At 40.8% G+C, this 19,313-nt stretch overlaps 1 protein-coding gene and 1 long non-coding RNA gene across 5 annotated transcripts; one reads left to right on the top strand and one right to left on the bottom strand.

Annotated features, from left to right (window-relative positions):
• Window positions 1-7,205: 7,205 nt before the first annotated feature.
• On the top strand, window positions 7,206-8,403 carry LOC115107398 (uncharacterized). The gene is made up of 3 exons (XR_003860197.1): window positions 7,206-7,334; window positions 7,734-7,822; window positions 8,068-8,403. It is a non-coding gene; the product is annotated as an uncharacterized LOC115107398 (long non-coding RNA).
• Window positions 8,404-9,254: 851 nt separating this feature from the next.
• crlf1b (cytokine receptor-like factor 1b) lies at window positions 9,255-18,710 on the bottom strand. Of its 4 annotated transcripts, none has more exons than XM_029632515.2 (8): window positions 18,349-18,710; window positions 16,685-16,963; window positions 14,750-14,879; window positions 14,233-14,402; window positions 12,250-12,407; window positions 11,750-11,918; window positions 10,440-10,621; window positions 9,255-9,417 (listed from the first exon to the last, which is right to left on the bottom strand). In XM_029632515.2, exons 1-8 carry the CDS (start codon window positions 18,404-18,406, stop codon window positions 9,340-9,342), a joined length of 1,224 nt encoding a protein of 407 aa, XP_029488375.1. In that variant the 5' UTR covers window positions 18,407-18,710; the 3' UTR covers window positions 9,255-9,339. The 4 variants fall into 4 exon arrangements, with proteins under 4 accessions (XP_029488375.1, XP_029488376.1, XP_029488377.1 ...); XM_029632516.2 differs by having other exon boundaries at window positions 9,288-9,417; window positions 10,436-10,621; XM_029632517.2 differs by having other exon boundaries at window positions 9,325-9,594; window positions 10,436-10,621.
• Window positions 18,711-19,313: the final 603 nt, after the last annotated feature.

Below are 19,313 nucleotides of genomic sequence, written 5' to 3'. Positions count from 1 at the left end.
TCTTCTCGAAAACGGGACAAATAATTACTGAGAGAAGAAACCGCTTCAGCCCCTCGAAAGTGAGGCAGCTTGCATTTCTGAATGCAAATCTCTCATAAAAGCAAAATATGGTCAGCATTGCTGTGTGCTGCTGGTTATAACATGGCAATAAAGAAGAGAGAGAAAATAGGGACCAGTTTAATGTTTTAAGTGGGATGCTGCAGTTTTGCACGTTGTTCTTTATTTTTCTTTGATATGGTGCAATATTCTATTATGCTGTTCAGATTGTATTCGTTTTGAATGGTTAGATTTATATGCACTTTGTTTATGTACATTCAAAAGTTGTACTTTAAATGCAAATGTTTAATAGCATTATTTTTCATGACAAAAAAATGCATTGTAAATACATTGTAGTTAAGGTAGAGTATGATTTCATTGAATAATTTATTTAGAATTGTTTTAACACCAATCATTCTCGCAAACTGTTTGACTTGAAAAAATACATAACATATTTTTTAAAGAGCTGTTTGGGAGCCAAAAGAGCTGGCTCTTTTTGGTGAGCTGAGCCGAACGAGGCGGCTCACTGAAAAGATCCAGAATGCCCATCACTATGTCAACTTTGAATATGTCAAATAACACTATTTGACGCATCAAATAAGCTTGTTGACCAATCAGGACTTGAATATGACTGCACGTCACGTAATAATTGAACACGTTCATACATTTTTTACGTAGTTATTAAATATTGATTACACTATCACTCGTATTTCATGTCACAACGATTCATGATCATGCCGCTGCCGCACGAGCGCAGACACACTTTCCCTTGCTCTGGACAGTGCTGGTCATAAAAAAGCTATCTAGCTGATTTGATTTTTTATTTAACCTTTATTTAACTAGGCAAGTCATGGATGCATGATGGATGGATGCAAACAATGTCGCCCCCCCTCCCAAAAAACAATGTTCTTCCCCAAAAACATAGCAAAACGACATAATCTGTTTCAGTAGCTATAGTTAGCTAGCTAACTATCTAGCTAGGTGTCATCATCTAAAATAACCCTAATTTATAAGACAGTTCTTATTTGATTAATGGTCGAACCCAACTATATGAAGCTATTTTTTTAAATATTTTTTTTCACCTTTATTTAACCAGGTAGGCTAGTTGAGAACAAGTTCTCATTTGCAACTGAGACCTGGCCAAGATAAAGCATAGCAGTGTGAACAGACAACACAGAGTTACACATGGAGTAAACAATTAACAAGTCAATAACACAGTAGAAAAAAAAGAGAGTCTATATACATTGTGTGCAAAAGGCATGAGGAGGTAGGCGAATAATTACAATTTTGCAGATTAACACTGGAGTGATAAATGATCAGATGGTCATGTACAGGTAGAGATACTGGTGTGCAAAAGAGCAGAAAAGTAAATAAATATAAACAGTATGGGGATGAGGTAGGTAAAATTGGGTGGGCTATTTACTGATAGACTATGTACAGCTGCAGCGATCGGTTAGCTGCTCAGATAGCAGATGTTTGAAGTAGGTGAGGGAGATAAAAGTCTCCAACTTCAGCGATTTTAGCCGCAATAGTGGAATTTGCGGTTCGCCTTCAAAAAAAAGTCCATTGTTGAAAGTGATGTAAATTAAAACAAATGGTGGAATCGTGCCATAATGGAATAGATCATGCTAAACATGTTTGGAATGTTATATAAATGTAACAAAATACAATAATTGGTTAATTTGACAAAATATATTAATCACACTGGATCTATTAGACTATAGAATTGCATTGGGGGCATACTTATTTCACTGTACAGCCTTACCTATGGAGTGTGGATCAATGACATGGGGTACCAGTCTGCTCAGTGACACCCAGAGAACATTAGGGTCGTAACTCTTATTGCTGGACTCTGAAACCACTGTGAATTGAGCAACATTTATTGTACCAGTTAACCTACGATGTGAATTGAACACTATTCCAGAGGAAAAACAATACAATGTGGATGTTTTGGAGCCTGATAACTCTGAGGAGGACTTTGGGGAAAAAGCACTTTATTGCTCCACATTCTAACACTCCAACCTCGTTTAACATAATCTAGTCTAAACATGGCAGGATTCCACCAATTGTAACCTTCTGCATCACTTTCAAAGAGGGACTTTTATTTTGAAGGCAAAACGATGACTAAATGACTACTGACCAGTAGTACTCACATCTGCAGCCATGAAGTGCTTTGAAAGGCTAGTCATAGCTCACATCAACACCATTATCCCAGAAACCCTAGACCCACTCCAATTTGCATTCCGGCCCAAGAGATCCACAGATGACAAAAAATCCTGTAATGTGATTTTCTGGATATTTTCTTCTCATTTTGTCTGTCATAGTTGAAGTGTACCTAAGATGAAAATTACAGGCCTCCCTCATCTTTTTAAGTGGGAGAACTTGCACAATTGGTGGCTGACTAAATACTTTGTTGCCCCACTGTATATAGCTAGCTTGCTAAAAAAAAGTGTCCCCCCGCAAAAAAAGAAACGTCCCTTTTTCAGGACCCTGTCTTTCAAAGATAATTTGTAAAAATCCAAATAACTTCATAGATCTTCATTGTAAAGGGCATGACAATGCCACCAACCATACTTCTCGTTCTGTGCGAGATTTCCTGCAAGACAGGAATGTCAGTGTTCTGCCATGGCCAGCGACGAGTCCGGATCTCAAACCCATTGAGCACGTCTGGGACCTGTTGGATTGGAGAGTGAGGGTTAGGGCCATTCCCCCCCCAGAAATGTCCGGTGCCTTGCAGGTGCCTTGGTGGAAGAGTGGGGCAACATCTCACAGCAAAAACGGGCAAATCTGGTGCAGTCCATGAGGGGGCGATGCACTGCAGTACTTAATGCAGCTGGTGGCCACACCAGATACTGACTGTTACTTTTTATTTTGACCCCAACCTTTGTTCAGGGACACATTATTCCATTTCTGTTAGACACATGTCTGTGGAACATGTTCAGTTTGTCTCAGTTGTTGAATCTTATGTTCATACAAATATTTACACATGTTAAGTTTGCTGAAAATAAACGCAGGTGACAGTGAGAGGACATTTATTTATTTTTTCGCTGAGTATGTGTATACACACTACCGTTCAAAAGTTTGGGGACAACAAAGTCAAGGTATTGGAGTGGAAATCACAAAGCCCTGACCTCACAATCCCATAGAAATTTGTGGGCAGAACTGAAAAAGCGTGTGCGTTCAAGGAGGCCTACAAACCTGACTACACCAGCTCTGTCAGGGGGGCCAAAATTCACCCAACTTATTGTGGAAAGCTTGTGGAACGCTACCCAAAATGTTTGACCCAAGTTAAACCATTTAAAATTGTAATTGAGTGTATGTAAATTTCTGACTCACTGGGAATGTGATGAAAGAAAGAAATGCTGAAATAAATCATTCTCTCTACTATTATTCTGACATTTTACATTCTTAAAATAAAGCGGTGATCCTAACTGACCTAAAACAGGTAATTTTTACTAGGATTAAATGTCAGGAATTGTGAAAAACTGAGTTTAAATGTATTTGGCTAAGGTGTATGTAAACTTCCAACTTCAACTGTAGATATTCCATTTAAAAAATCAGCCGCTTCCAGCTACAAGTAATTTACAACATTAACAATGTCTACACTGTATTTCTGATCAATTTGATGTTATTTTAATGGACAAAATGTGCTTTTCTTTCAAAAACAAGGTCATTTCTAAGTGATCCCAAACTTTTGAACGGTAGTGTATATACATTGACTTTAGCGTTGGCAAATTGTCTTAGTCTCGTAATGAGGAGCCTGTAAAACGTTGCTAGATTCATAAACATATTTTTGAAATTTATTGGAAATAATTATTTTACTATAAAACTAGCTAGCCGCTATGGGTAACTGTAGCTAGCTACCTGACAGGAGTGCTAGCTAGATACGTTAGCTTAGTAGGTACATTAATAGCTTTAGGGTGGTTGTTTTTTAAGCTCCACTTCAAGATTTCCACCAAGGACGTTGCCTCTCCGATCATCATTCTCCCTTGCTTGGGCAAGGGATATTTTAAGGTACACTCGGATGTGACGATGTGATTCAAGGGCTGAGGGCTGTCTACTTTGAGTTTGAAACACAGTCAGTCTCTCTTACCCAGTACACTTTAGCCTGATTGCCAGTCTGTTTGTGCTGTCATGTACAAAATGGCTTGACTATGCTCAGTGGAGATGGCAAGAACACAACAGACCCCTACCCTTCTCCCCCCTGCGTGTGCACTTGCTCGCTCCTCATGAATTGAAATATCGTATTGGTATTAACATGGGCTTAACTAATTGTGTAACATCTTTTTTTACTCCATGTTTAGTGGGACTGAACCGAAGTGCAGGCTCTATATTGCTGTAACAGTGCCTAGTTGATAAATGTTGATAGATGTTGGATCTTAGGGATTACATATGGATGTCAACCATTGAGTTTTATACAGCTTTGATGAATCTTCAGTTGAACAAGCGTATATTGACAGTACATGTACAATAATGCAGTGTTCTGCAACTCCAGTCCTGGCAATTTACTGTATGTGCATGCTTTTATTCAAGCCCATTAATATCACACCTAATTCAAATCATGGTGTTCAGCCTTTGGGCCAGCTAACCAACATCTGTAACGATGTGTTTAAGAGACAAGTGCTCATTGTGAAGATGTATTTATGTTTTCAATAATTATTTGAAGAGGAAATATAAAGGTAACTGCCAAACTAAAGGAAACACCAACATAAGGGCTTCAATCGGTCGCTGAACCAGCAGAACAGTTTCAATGCGCCTTGGCATAGATTCTACAAGTGTCTGGAACTCTATTGGAGGGATGCGACACCATTCTTCCACAAGAAATTCCATCATTGGTGTTTTGTTGATGGTGGTGGAAAATGCTGTCTCGTGCGCCACTCCAGAATCTCCCATAAGTGTTTTTATTTAACTTTGAGACCAGGGTCTCATTTACAATGGTGCCCTGAGGACAACAGTACAACAAATTCAAAATGATGAATAAAAAATGTATTAACTACAAATTACAGAATCAACACTACAGCTTCAAACACCACAAATACAGTTATTCCATCCAAACAGTTGAAATTCTCAACATGAAAGTCCTAAACTTCCCTAGAGGCACCAGAGAGTCAAGATGTAGGGAGTTTTGTAGGCTGTTCAAAAAAATGCGGGCACCAAAACTGATGCCAGATTTACCTAAATCAGTACGTAGTTGTGGAACCTTGAGTTAACCATCCCTGTGAACGGGTTTGGCGTGTCATATGTTTACATTTGAATAGTAAGGTGAGGTAGGTCGGAAGCTTGTGTAAACAAAGAGGGAATAATGGTGTGGTCTTTAATGAGGACCATCCTTTCGATACAGGATGCAGTGATGGGTATTAAAACACGGGTGATAAAGTGAAGGGCACTATGGTGGACTGCATCCAAAGGTTGAAGAGTAGTGGCTGATGCATTCCGATAGATGGTGTCACCGTAGTCAAGAACTGACAGGAAAGTTGACTGTACAATCTGCTTCCTGCTGTTTAGGGAGAGGTATGATCTAGTTACAGTATATAAAATAAGCCTTTAAATCTCAGCTTCTTAACTAGCTCTTCCGTATGTCATTTTTTTAAACGTCAAATTATTGTCAACCCAAAAGGCCAGATATTTATAGGATGAAAGAACCATCCAAGGCATAAATGTGTAAGCCATCTGAAATATTTCTAAGAGAATTAGAAAACAGCATGTGTTATGTACTAAGTTTAAATCAACAAGGATTTTCTGCAAAGCGGAATTGCAACTCCAACAGCCTGGTCAGTTGTAGGGGCAATAGCATACGTAGGTTTCATCTGCATACAGGTGATTGTTACAGGTTTTTGCAGATTGACCAATATTATTTGTATAAATAGTTAAGATGTCCCAAAATCTACCCCCGCGGGTTACCTTTAGTAATGTCGAGATTACTTGACACCATCAGAAAGCACATATTGTGTCCTGTCTGACAGATAGTTTCCAAACCACTTGCAAGACGTCTGGTCGAGGCCCATTTCAGACAACCTTTGAATGAGTAGGGGATGCTCAACAGTATCAAAGGCCTTGGATAGGTCTGTAAATATGGCAGCCCAGTTGTTCCTATGATCTGAGCAATTTAGTATAATATTTAAGAAACTGTGCTATGTCCAGTTCTAAAACCAGACTGGTACACATTAAGAATATAATTTAAGTTATAAAAGGTACTTGACAGTTTGCCAGTGATTCTAATATTTTTGCAAGGCAAGATTAGTTTAGAAATTGGGCAGTAGTTATCTAGGTCAGGATCTCCACCAATGGGGAGGGCATGTGCTGCCTTCCAGATATTAGGGATAGCACCAGAAGCAATTGTTAAATTAAAATGTGGATCAAAGGTTCTAAAATGAGGGGAGCAGAACGCTGCAGTAGAAAGGGATCGTGTGTATTTTTTGTTGTTGTTGACACAAATGTTTTGCAAGACACTTAATACATAATTGACATAAAATGGTTCAAATGGGGGAAAAAAGGGTGAGAGCAGAGAATGATGCACTTCCAGGCCATGTTAAGAGGTGAATATAGGACTCCCTCTAGTGGAACTTGAGGTATTTTCAGAAACCATTCTGTCAAATAGATGGCCAGCGGAGGCTAAATGGTAATTAAAAGCACCAACAATGTCATTTGTGTGTCTGTTATGTGAGCAGAGGCATGTCATGACCTGCTGGGGCAAAGACTTGACCACATTCCAGAATATAGCTGGATTTCCACCCCTCTCAGATACACAATTCAAGAAGTATGTTGACTTTGCTTTTCGAACCAGAGTAAGACATCTATTCTTCAAAGAGAGAGAGAGCACACACCCTCCCACACATACAACCCCAGGTCATACAGGAAATGCTGCTCATTGCAAGTGTTCAATTGGGTTGTGATCTGGTAACAGACACACACACTTTAAAAACCCTATTTGCCTTTGAGACCTATTTCAAAGTCAGATCTTTTCTTCTAGCCATGGTAGCCAACATACTGGGCAACTGGGCGTTTTTATACATGACCCTAAGCATGTTGGGATGTTAATTGCTTTATTAACTCAGTAACCACACCTGTGTGGAAGCACCTGCTTTCAATATACTTTGAATTCCTAATGGTTTCCTTTATTATGGCAGTTACCTGTAGTTTACATGTTGTCAACAATCCTTTGATTCTAAGCCAACCACGCCTGTTTTTGTCCACGGTTGCGCACACATCGCTTTTGTTGCTGAACAACCCACCCTTCCATAATGCATGACCTCCAAGGTTCATCACAAGACTTCTTCCAGTCAGCCACAAGGGGTCAGGTTTGTCCTCTGAAAATGTAACAAATGTCCTGTATTTTCTGCTTCATTGTTCAGGGATGGAACATGACTAGGTAAATTAGAGATGCATAGGGTCAGACATCATTCTTGTTATTAATCGAGAGAAGGTATCATGCAACAAATGTCTCAAATAGTAGAGAAACTTCTTACGGATCTGACATCGTAATGCACAATTGTAATGTGAAGCGCAGAATCTCAGGCAGTAAACAGGAGAATTTAACAAGATTTAAATAATGGCTTTAATTTTCCACACTATCAATTTTCCCAATGTTAAATGTCTGGCATCGGCTTTCCTTCTGGGCTCGGACTAGTATTAACATTTGATTGCTCCAGCTCAACGTTTGATAAATGGTTTGCACATGTCTGATGTGTCTTGTCCAGACGGCCAAGCTGCAGCTGGCAAAGCAGAAGGCTCAGGATCACCCAGTGGACGAGGGCTGTCAGGAGAAGATCCAGGAGATCAAGCAGGAGTAAGTGCAGATTTTACCCCTGCTTTCAGGGCTTTATCTCCCCATTGACCCACCCATTCCCTCAATGAGCTGACTCTAAAAATTGAGTGTTGTAGCTGCTGAAGAAGCTCAGTGTCTCATTAAGCTGCTCCATTGTCATGCCTGATCACTGATGTCATTTTTCATTAGGCCTACCTGCTGTTTGCATGCAGACTACTCACAGGAATGCACTCAATCCTCTTATACCTCTGTCTCCCCTCCTGCAGCATCATAAAAAATAAAGAGGCCCTGAGTGAGATCCTGCAGAACTTTAAATATGACTAGGAGGAGTCGTAGTGATGGGGACTCCCTGGAGGCTGCTGCCCAGACAGGGATTGATGGACTGCTCTGCTACAACTTTCCTCTTTGTATTAATTTGCCTAAGTTATTGATCCCTCCCTCACACCACCCGACTGCTGCAGTTTCTTGCATCCCAGAGTCATTCCATACCGTGTGTCTCTGCATGTGTATGCCTGTGTGGCCTTAGCAAAAAAAAGCCTTTTCTCCTGTCCTGTAAATATTTTTAAGGATACAAATATTGTCTTAGCCTTAAATATACTTCAATAATCTGACAATTGCTTTCTTAATAAAAAACATTCCAAGGCAAGTGTCATTCTTTTATTGTTTTATAGACAAAAACGGTCAAACTATGACATATTCATAATTATTATTGATAATTGAACATAACTTAATGAGAGACATATTACTTAGGATCTCTTAAATATGCAGATAAAAAAATATAAAAATGTCTTAATCCGCACAGTCACACAGACACAGTATATACAGTTAAACTTTATGCCACTTAATTTCAATAAGAGGAATCCAGAGTGGTGCAAACCCTCAGGACAAGAGAACACTTCCATAATAACAACAAACTGCAGAATGGGCTTTGGTCATGGTGACCCACAAACCTGACTTCAATCCAAAAATATATCAAGTTCAATTGCTATTACTGCAACAAAGCCAATCTACAAAATGGTGTGTTAGCATTTGCTAGCATACCAACCATGTTTTTGCCAGTAAAAGGCCCATACAATTGAATTGCATTGACACATAGCTTAGACAACTGTGTGGCTATTAAAGTGGTTGGAAAGAATGGAAATACATTATGAAAGTACATTCATCTTCTAGAATTCTGACAAATGTTCTGTGATTGAGTTTCCTGAACAGGAGCTGAATTAGTGAAGTTCTTTGTACTGTATATGACATTCCAGGAGGATTGCGTAATGCCCTTGTCTCTCTGGTAAAAGTCTGTGAAGCTGGCCACTACGTGTCTGATCTGATGGTAGTCAGTAAGATGATTTATGGCCATCTGAGTCAAACATGTACTAATGCTACTTTAAGAAACGTTTCCATGCTCCCACTCAGTGATCAGAGAAAGGCTCTCCTCTTTGCCACTCCCCGGAGATGTGTGTGTAAGAGAGAATGTGTGTGGAGAGGAGGGGATCGAGCAGTTCTTCGAGATAGGTATTGGTATCTGAGCAAAGAGCGATTCCACTCTATTTGAATCCTGGGCTGCAGACAGTAGTGTAACGCTGGCGTCTCGCATCAGTTCTTTTTCTGTTCCATATGGATTCCTACAAAAAAAAGTTGGTGTGTGTGACCAAATGCTGGAATATCCAGAGTGTTGGATGGCTTCTACCCACAGGGCCTCAAAGTGGCCTTCTAAGACAGTTTCTCAGTTGCTGTTGTGAATGTTGTTAAAATACTTCAATGATGTTTAGCATGTGTTAGGATTTATCGCATTGTAGAATCTGAAAGAGAAAACATATGCTTAATATTTGGATAATTAAATAGACAAACGATGGAAATTCATTTCATTATCATACTGACACCAATTGCGTATTGGTAACAGCCAGTTAAACTGCTCCTTTTTTCTCAGAGGTTAATCAATATACGCCTGTCAGAGCAGTTAAACACAGACATTATTCAGGGACACCACACAAATCAGGTGAGATAAAAGACTCGGGCAGTTCCCTTGTCCTCAGTAGCATAACAACCAGCGATTGGGTTCAGGGGGCGAACAGAGGATGTGGCTTAGCGGTGAGCTCAGTCCTCCTGGCTGCCATTTGGGCTCAGTTATGTTGTGAAACAAGCTCCTCACGTCACAGAGAGACGAAACACAAAAGGAACACATTATAGTGGTTGTTAATTATATTTACATGCTCATTTCCCTTTGTTGTGGCAATCGACTGAAGATCATAAGTCTATGCCATTAAAATATGTAATAAAATTAGATTTCATGACTTGGAGAACTGAGCGGATATCAACTTTATGCTGTACTCTGGGCCAATAAAGTGGAAACCGCACACATACCTGAACATAAAACATCAGACTGAGACTTCAGAAAGTCTAACCAGTTCTAGGGGAATGGTTCTGTGTGCTTCCAAAACGCTGACCACATCGCAAAACACAAAAGTACAATTCAGGACAAAGGGGGTCAGAGAATAGGGGTGTATGCAGAGTTCAACACATTGACAACAGAGGGTGTTGTTGTGATAAGGAGCTACAGTAGCCTAGTAGTACATAATCACGGTGCATAACCGTGAAGCCTATGCTGAGCTGGAACAGAAATAAAGGGAATATTATTCTTACCTACATGGTTGCGTGTTTTATGAGATTTCTGCAGCCACACCCGCCACTGGTCGTAGAGTTTGATTGACATGCCGCTGCAGCCGCATGCGTGTTTGCGGACCCAGCCAAAGAACTGCTTGAGCTCCCGTCGCAGGGTGGAGTTCTGCTCGCCCGACTTGGGGTCACATGACCCACTCTGCAGCGGCTCTGCCCAGGGAGAAGGAAGGCAGCAGTGTGGTCAAGGACAAGGTTTGATAGAGAGGATAGCTCCTGCATGCTGTCCACGCACTACCTGCAGTAGGTGGACCATTATGTGTTTTTGTTTGACCATGGGGAAAAAGAGCTATCGCGTAAACACCTCAATTCAGGTTTAATGGAATTGAACCCACTGTCTCTTCCTACAACTAAACCAGCTGGGACCAGATTTGTCAGTGGCTCACACAGGGCTAGGACCTCAGCATGACCTCTGGGCTCTAGCTATCGTGAAAGGTCATTCTGCTGCATACTGAGAATAGTCCATTTGATTACAATAGATTTGATATGACTACAATAGAAGGGATTCACAAAATGGATCTGGTGCACATCCAGTGTAGAGGGCAACATTATTATAAAGCCTGCCACAACCAATACTCCATGGCAAACAACAGAGCCTGATAACAACTTCCTCCCCATTGGAAGTAAATACCACATAACCTATGTAACCCATTATCTGCTGTTGTATTCCCCAAATCTGTTTCCACTCTGTGTTAATTCCCTGTGTGCAACTGACAGACTGCATTTCAACTTGATCAATTTCTCAAGGCTAACGAAAGTGAAAAAGAAGTCTATCTATCAGATGTCCCCCTCAGCTCTTTGCAATTTCAGCTTGAGTTCTTTAATCCTTGGATGAAAGATCTCTATCGTGTCATTTGATGTTTGGCTTTCTGGGGTCACATACGGTTTGGATCTCATTTTCCCAGGATGTTGAAGCCTAATCTGGGATGAGGTTATTGTTTCTTTGGTTTATTTGGCAATGAAAGGTTGATTATTAGTGGGTAGTTTTTATGTCCCATGGCTTGTGAGCTATAATAACACTGTTTGATCTAATAATAAACTTTGGGAAGTATTAAAGATTACAACATATCTCCCACAATAATATCTCCAATGTGCACTATTGAAGATCATTTTATTAATATCCCCTTAATAGCATTGAAAACGCATGTAACAAGTGCTCACGAATGTCATAATTGCCCCCGCAAGAATATACTCTATGTCTGATCTAACTAAATGCTAATGAAGCTATATAAGCCCTTATAATATCCTTCCCCTTTAAGAGCTATGTAAATCTTTACTCACCACTGTGGGGCGTGGAGGCAGCTGTAGGGTGGCTCCAGTCACTCCAGATCCCAGCCTTCCTGGAGCCGTAGATCCCCACTGGGTTACACCTCACCTGGACAAAGTATACTGTCCCTTCCCTTAGCCCTGCTAGCCTGCACGATGTCTGGTTACCTACATCATCCACCAACTGAGCGCAATATCAAAGGAAACATATAAAAACACGCTCACAGTGAAGCTACTAACCACCACGCTCACACGTTCGGTAGTATAAATCAGATTTTCACACATAGCACTTGTATATTTCAGTGGAAACAGAACTCACAAACAAGCATGCACAAGCTTGGCTTAACAGCCAAAATATAGCTCTATAGTCCCTCGAGAGTACCTGCCACTCATGCATCTCAAATATTTACACAGATAAAAGATGCCATCGAGTTTCTGAATCATAGAGACAGAGAGAGAAAGCGAGAGAGAGAGAGAGAAATGTGTCTGAATGTTGAAATAAAGTACTACTCTACCTTCCATTCAGTGCTGTCCTCCAGTCGGTAACGTATCTGGTATTTGGCCTGGAAGAGGAAGTCTTTCAGTGCCGGAGGGCTGCCCCAACGCACTGTCAGCTGGTCCTCAAGCTCCCCCACACGACTCACATGGACGTTGTCTGGAGGGTCTGTAGTCACTGAAACAACAGGGACGCAGACACAGGTTAGTCACAAAGCTGTGTCGTTATATGCCAAGACTACGGAACACAAAACTCAGTACAAAGAGTATATCACACTCTCAGCACTGCTTCATAAGCACTAAAATACTGTATACAATCTTGGTTGTTTAAGGTTTTGCAGTAGATTATGTTCTGTATTTCTGACAGAACAAGTAGTGGACTGATCAGCATCCTTTGGATGACCCCAACAAAGTGTACCTGAAAGCACTCTCCCCTCTGAGAAACCTCCTGATAAATATTGTACCACAATGTAAAGACACTACAGATATATCTAGAGACCACACAGCCACCATGCTTGAATAAAACATGGTGATGAATGTTTAATGTCAGGGCTGGGCTGTACTGGTGTCCAGCACCAACGCTGTCTCCCTCATGTACTTTGACAGAACACTTTGCTTCTCTCCTTAAATTCACTTTATTTCACAGTCTATCCACTGCATTTGATTGTTTCTCTCTCCCTTCCTTTCTATCTCACTGTCTTGTTCTCTTTCTTTCTCTCCTTCTACTCCTCGCTCTCCTTCTCTCTCTCCTGCTCTTTTTCTCTTCTTCTCTCTCGCCTTCTCTTTCTCCCCCTCCCCCCTATATTCTTCTCTCTCGCTTTCTCTCCCAGTCCTTTTAATGAGTGTAGTTATGGAAGCAGGGTAATGAGGTCAGTGTCTGTTTCTGCCTTCTCTCCCCAGTCTGATGATTTATGCACACAGTACTTTTGTCCCTCGCTCCAGCATTAAAAAAACATGTTTTCCCTACGCAATAAGGCTCTCAAAGAAGTAAATGACTTTGATGCCGCTGATAGAGGGAAAGGGGGGGATGAGAGAGAAGAGAGAGGGAGAAAGAGAGAGAATCATATAAAAATGTCAGCAGCCCATTTGTGATTGTCTATAAATCTATTGCTCCCTTCATTTCAGGTTTGCCTTGTTGTTTGTTTACTGATGCACTTTATTGGTTTGACCAAGTTCACCCCTGGGGGAGCAGAAAATCATGGAAGATTCCACAGAAAAATTCCACAGCTTATTGTTTCCATTGTGGAGAGGGTGAAGAAACAAGAGGTTAGTGATGCATCATGTTATAGGGATCCTCTGTCTTCCGACCAACCTATCTGTGGTCTCTAGATGTGTCAGGTACAGTAGGGATGTAGCAGACCAACACGCAGACCAACACAAAGATCAATTGCGTACAGTTTTCTTTCTACTCACAGGGACACGCCTTAATCCTAAAGCTAGACAATACTGCAACATATGGCTAATGATAATCTTTTTTTTACCATAAACTAGTGTTGTAAGTTGGCTTACTCCAACAATACAACACCAAAATGTACCAAGGCCAAGCTAAATGTTGTTGGAATTAACAAGTGATATTTAGTTTTGTGTCCTCAACCTTATCTATCCATCATCATTTGTGTATCACTTTTTTCCAAACGTCTGGTGTTTGGTGAACTTTTACGACAGGTCAGTTCATCTTTTATAATCACAGCCAGAATCGATGATATTGTTATAGGGATGGATTGAGAACACATAAAATTCCTTTCTCACATGAAAGTGTGTTAGCCATATGCAGGAGATCTAGTGGTGAGTTAGAGAGTGAAGTGAGGCGAGGAGGAGAGGAGAGAAAAGGGAAAGGATGGGCTCATGAAGGACTCATGTAACACGGGGGAGCGGAAGCTCCCTCTTGTCACTATGGTGACGGGACACTTTCATGCCCTGCCCACTCTGGCACTCTGGTGAGGGCGGGGTGTGGCGGGCTGGGGAGCAGGAGGGAGACTGGGCCAAAGGCTCACTCCACTTACCCACATCCAGAATATCCAGAGTGATGACATCAGAGGTGGCAGCCCCCAGCTGATTGGACGCCTCCACCCAGATCTCGTAGGGAGTAAAGAGGGCCAAGTCCCGGGGGATGTAACACGTGTAGCGTTGCCCCGTGCTGTAGTCCTCACATTCTCTCTCTCGCCCGTACCACCTGCACAGAACACACAGCAACGTGAAGACAATCATATCTGTACTAAAATGGTCAATATAATGTACTGCCAACAACTAGCGAAGCGTAACATTTTCAGTGTGCTCTGGACCATGAAATGTTAACAGTACAAGTGGCATTACGAGTCAAATGAAAGTCCATTACACATCTATCTGCAGTACAAAAGGCACAATTTCAGTCTTAGAAATGCCTCATCAGAATGACATAGGCCTCTAGTGAGTAAAATAAAGAAATTGTGTTCCAGGTGATGCATCTATCATTGTTTCTAAGCAGAAATTATGGTGGGTTGGGTGATCACCTGGGAGATGCTGGACATCTGTGGCTCTCACCTCAATTTGTACTTGAGGGTGTATTTGGTTTTGATGAAGGTTTCACCCCGACCACCGGGGGTCCACTTGCAGCTCAGGTCCTTTGTATTTCGGGACCAGCAGGTTAGGTTGACCGGCTTCTCCGGGGGCACTGCATATTAACAGTGAGAATACATGGTTCTCTCAGTAACTAATCACAGTGGTTGTGTATCATACAAAGCATGCATTGTCACTCATAATCCCTAGCATGAATTCAACAAACAATCAAACAAATACATCACTATAATAGTTCCTATCACAACGGGTATAAATGGTCACTCAATCCCATAATCATACACTGGCACAGGTGTGTCAAATTCATTTTGCCCTGGGGGGCACATTCGGTGTTCAACGAGGTCCGGAGGGCTGCACTGAAAATTGGTTATAGTTCCTCAGAGTCAAAATTAGCAAAACATTTTCCTCTCTCCATCATTTTTAACAATTTCGAAGCTCCCTGACTGTCTATCTTTCATTTAGGCTATTATTAGTGGGCTGGACACGGTCAAGACACTGTATGAATGTAGGTCCATTAACATTTCTAAACAGTTTCGATCTGGTTTTAGTAACTTTAAAGTGTATTGAGTTAGTTTCCCCCAACCCCCAAAAATATTTATAATAAATAAAAATAAGAATTTTATATATATACATATTGTTTTTTGTGGCCTCGGACCCGGCCAGTGGAGAGTAAGTTTGACACCCATGCACTGGCACATTACTTAACCTCAGACGACAGGCTAGAGGATTCAGCTGCCTGTCTCATTTCCTCTCAATGATAGACTATCAAACACAGATGTGGAGAGAGAGAAGCAAAGTAGTGGCGCTGATTACAACCTACTGAGCAGCTAAACTGAGGCTTTGGGGTATGATTCAAAGACAGCATTACATACTGTGCTGGGAGACACTACAGATTAGAGTGGGGTAATATAACAGGCGTTAAAGAGCAACTACCTTTAAAAAGCAATGAATCCCTTTGAAAACGACCTAAGTGACATCAATATAAGTCAGAAATAGTTGTTCTAGTGTCAAAAGTGACTGCAAAGTGTAAATAGGATTATTTCATCTTGTCTAAAACGGAGTATGGAACATCTGTGCGTCACAATGGGTAAATTATGGTTGGGTTTTGATTTGACGATGTACATTTGCCCTCTAACATGGGGTGAACAGATACAGTAATTGCTCTCTATCCAATAGCATAGACATTGAGACAGACCTGCCCAGCAGGCCGACTTTGTTTACATAAAACAACATGTCGTACATCTTTTACTTGAGAAATACTGCACTAAACACCTCATTTAGTTGTAAAATTGCGCAACTAAAACATCTTTGGCAAAAACGTCTAAATGAACTACAGATTTCTTATTTTAGTTATCTTAGATTAATTCTGGGGATTTTGAGGAAGTGAAATAATCTGCTTCTACAGTGTCTCATGGGGGACAAACATCATTGACCGTACACGGAATCAGTAAGAAAACACTCCTCCGAGACTGAAATCTTGTTTTTCTAATGAGCAACAGAAAAACACGTGCCAATCGGAGTGTTCAGTGGTTCTTTAAAATCATAGCAAACACACAGTTTATCATCAAAAAGGCACAAAAAAAACAATCATCTCTTTGTAAATGCAGAGCCCTGAGCTGCTTATTCAGACAATATTGATGCAAACAAACAAATGCATTTGCCAATATCTCCTTGTTACCCCACAGTGCTGTCCTTTTGAGCACACCCCTTTTAATGCACCAGGAAACGTCATAATGCAGTTTTTCAGAACATCACATAATTGGTTGAGATTTGTCATTTTCACCCAAATTTAAGGAGGAACTAAATCTGAAGGGGGAATATAATTTTGTTGTGGATTAAATGTACTGACAACTTGTCCCCAGAAGAAGTGGTTGAGGCCTCCAGGGCCAACCTGACACTTACTGCCCACGTACAGACAGGAGCCAGCCAGGACATGTCCGTCTCTGCTGTGACACACCAGGTTGTCCCCAGACTGCTGCTGGGAGCCGTTGAGGCGGTGCAAGGTGACACTGAGGCCGTTGGTGCTCAGCAGGCCGTAGGTGCTACTTGGGAGTCTCTTCCCATTAAGGGTCCAGTACATAGTGTTGGCATGCAGCCCCCGCTCGGGGCTCACTGTGCACGTGGCCGTTAGGCTGGAGCCCATCCACAATGCTGGGTCTTGGGGGAAGATTACAGCCACCTCTGGGGGGAGACACACAGACACACTTTACTTTATATGGGCTGCACTCCTAGAGGTGATGATGGCTTAACACGTATGGCAATAAACTTCGATTTGATTTGCTTGAAAAGGTTTGTTCTTGATCTCATGTCTGTTCAGAGTGAATAGATAATGAATCATAAGCAACCTTTGCTATTTTTTTGAGTGCAAACACTCCAACTCGGAGAAGATCTGGCGATATTTATGACCTGAGAGTAATGAAGTGGATTTATGGGTCCTGGGCTGAAACTGTTGGGAGATCACTTGGAGAGGTCAGACAAGGTTGTTGGTCAAATTCTTTAATGCTTTTCCATCCTCACTAATCCTTTACTCTTCTGACTCTTGTCTTATGATTAATGCTTCATGAGAAATGCCCGGAGAAGCGATACTGTTTGAAATGTATGTTACCACTCGGTTCCTTTGGGGGAGATTCAAGGGTTAATGTAAGGTTTATTAAGTGTGCTCTTGGTGGGCGGTGGACAACCTATCTAACATATGTGCCAATATGCTGCTCACTATGAGTCTGACTGGGCTAAAGAGGACTGGGTGTGAGACATTTTGTGCTGAATTCAGTGTGTGCACTGATATTTCCACTTTATGTATAGCTACTCAAATGGGGTAAATGAATTGTATGTTTCACAGCAACATTGCAAATGAGGAATTTCCAATTAGCTTGAAATGTTGAATTTGAAAACCTTTGTGGCACATTTCTCTGTTATTTCAGTGCTATAAGTCCAATAATGCATTATAATGAAAAGCAATACCGTAGATATAAAATGATTCAGCATTCACTTTGTCTGTGGAAGATTGTCACAGAATAGCCTGTTGATTTCAATATGTGAAATATCAATGGAAAATAGTTTACATTTAGTCACGCACAAAGATGTACAATGCCATAATCATCGTACAATACGTTTTTGCAGACTTGTTGCATTAGACAGAGCCTAAGTAGTTATTACCAATTATTTACCATTTATAGGCAAATCCAGAATGCCCTATATTTTGGACAGCAAAAAATCTCGAAGTATGACATCTTGAAATATCACTCATCATCTGTTCATTCATTACTGTATAAATATATGTCCTTTACTTTAATTACAGGTCAAACATTTGATAACTTGGCAAGTACACATGTGGACAGTCTGGACACCTGTGATTCAGTGAGTCTTGTGTTTCGTGCCTTTACACAATGTACATACAATGTATCTAACACATTGTTAAGACTTGTACCATGTACATTAGATGTAACTTTTTTTGTTGACAAATGGGGTAGCGCCCCTCCCCTTCAAATCAGTCTACCCGGAACGGGCTTATGGTAAATTTGGTAGTCGGCTTCTCACAATATCACACTTCAGAGTTTTGTACTTACGTGTCGATGAGGAGAACACACGTGGAACAAACAGCATGAGACACAACATGGAGATCATGTTTCAGATAGCCTTTTTGCCTTTTTCGTGTCCTTTCGCTCTCTTGTCCTTTCTTTCCCTCTTACGTGGGTTAAAACCACACTCCTAAGGGAGAAAACGAAGGAGTTGAAACCCACCTCTCCAACAACGTTGAATCAACAGTCTGATTCTAACGAAGGAACTACGTTTTACATCGAACGTCGGAGCTCCGTATGTAAGTGCGGATAAGCTGATAAACAGTGGTTGTATGAAAGTAACTTAAGGTTTGCCTTTAGTTTAGTGAGGGTTTGCATTGGTGCACGCCTCAACAGCTACAACATTCAAGTTGATACTTTATAAGCCCCTCCCTTGTCTTCCCACACAGTCTCAAGTCATTATTGCTCTTTATTTTGTCATATCCATTCCCCCCCAAAAGAAAATAAAAAACTTTTCAATAGCCCATTTTAAAGTATATGTTCTATTTCTTTCTATTCTAGTACACCCCCATCGATGTTATGTTTAGGTTTACTTCATTGTTAGGCTAGGCAGGTGATTTGATTCACTATAACACAGCATGAGGTTTATAGGGACATGTGATTAAAGTTCTCTTAATTAAGGCCCTATAATCAAAAGCAATGCTAAATGCATACAGGTTACATGGCACATTCTTACACTGTACAGGATCCATCCTATCCAAAGCACTCATTCGAATAATTGACTAAAAATGAATGTTAAATGTTAAATGTGGTGCAAATGTGTTTTTTCACTTTTCACATGACAAAGGGGTAAAGAGTGGCATTTAATTGTAAGGGGTTTATTACAGTAGGCTATAGTTAATACCTGGGCTATGCATTAATTTAAAAGAATACACGTTTTTACATATATATTATAGGCCTATAATATAATACTTGTTTAGGCTACAGAATAAAAGACTGTGGGTCAATAGTTG

The sequence above is a fragment of the Oncorhynchus nerka genome, linkage group LG24 (genome assembly GCF_034236695.1).
Source record: "Oncorhynchus nerka isolate Pitt River linkage group LG24, Oner_Uvic_2.0, whole genome shotgun sequence".
Classification (NCBI taxonomy): Eukaryota; Metazoa; Chordata; class Actinopteri; order Salmoniformes; family Salmonidae; genus Oncorhynchus; species Oncorhynchus nerka.
This window is presented reverse-complemented; position numbering and strand designations above follow the sequence as displayed.

What these genes read in the sequence shown, in the direction of transcription:
- crlf1b (XM_029632515.2), bottom strand. Translation starts at nt 18,406, where the DNA reads ATGATCTCCATGTTGTGTCTCATGCTGTTTGTTCCACGTGTGTTCTCC. An exon ending in TGTGTTCTCCTCATCGACAC is followed by an intron (nt 16,964 to 18,348) that starts GTAAGTACAAAA and finishes GTCTCCCCCCAG; the next exon opens with AGGTGGCTGTAATCTTCCCC. An exon ending in CTCCTGTCTGTACGTGGGCA is followed by an intron (nt 14,880 to 16,684) that starts GTAAGTGTCAGG and finishes GTTAATATGCAG; the next exon opens with TGCCCCCGGAGAAGCCGGTC.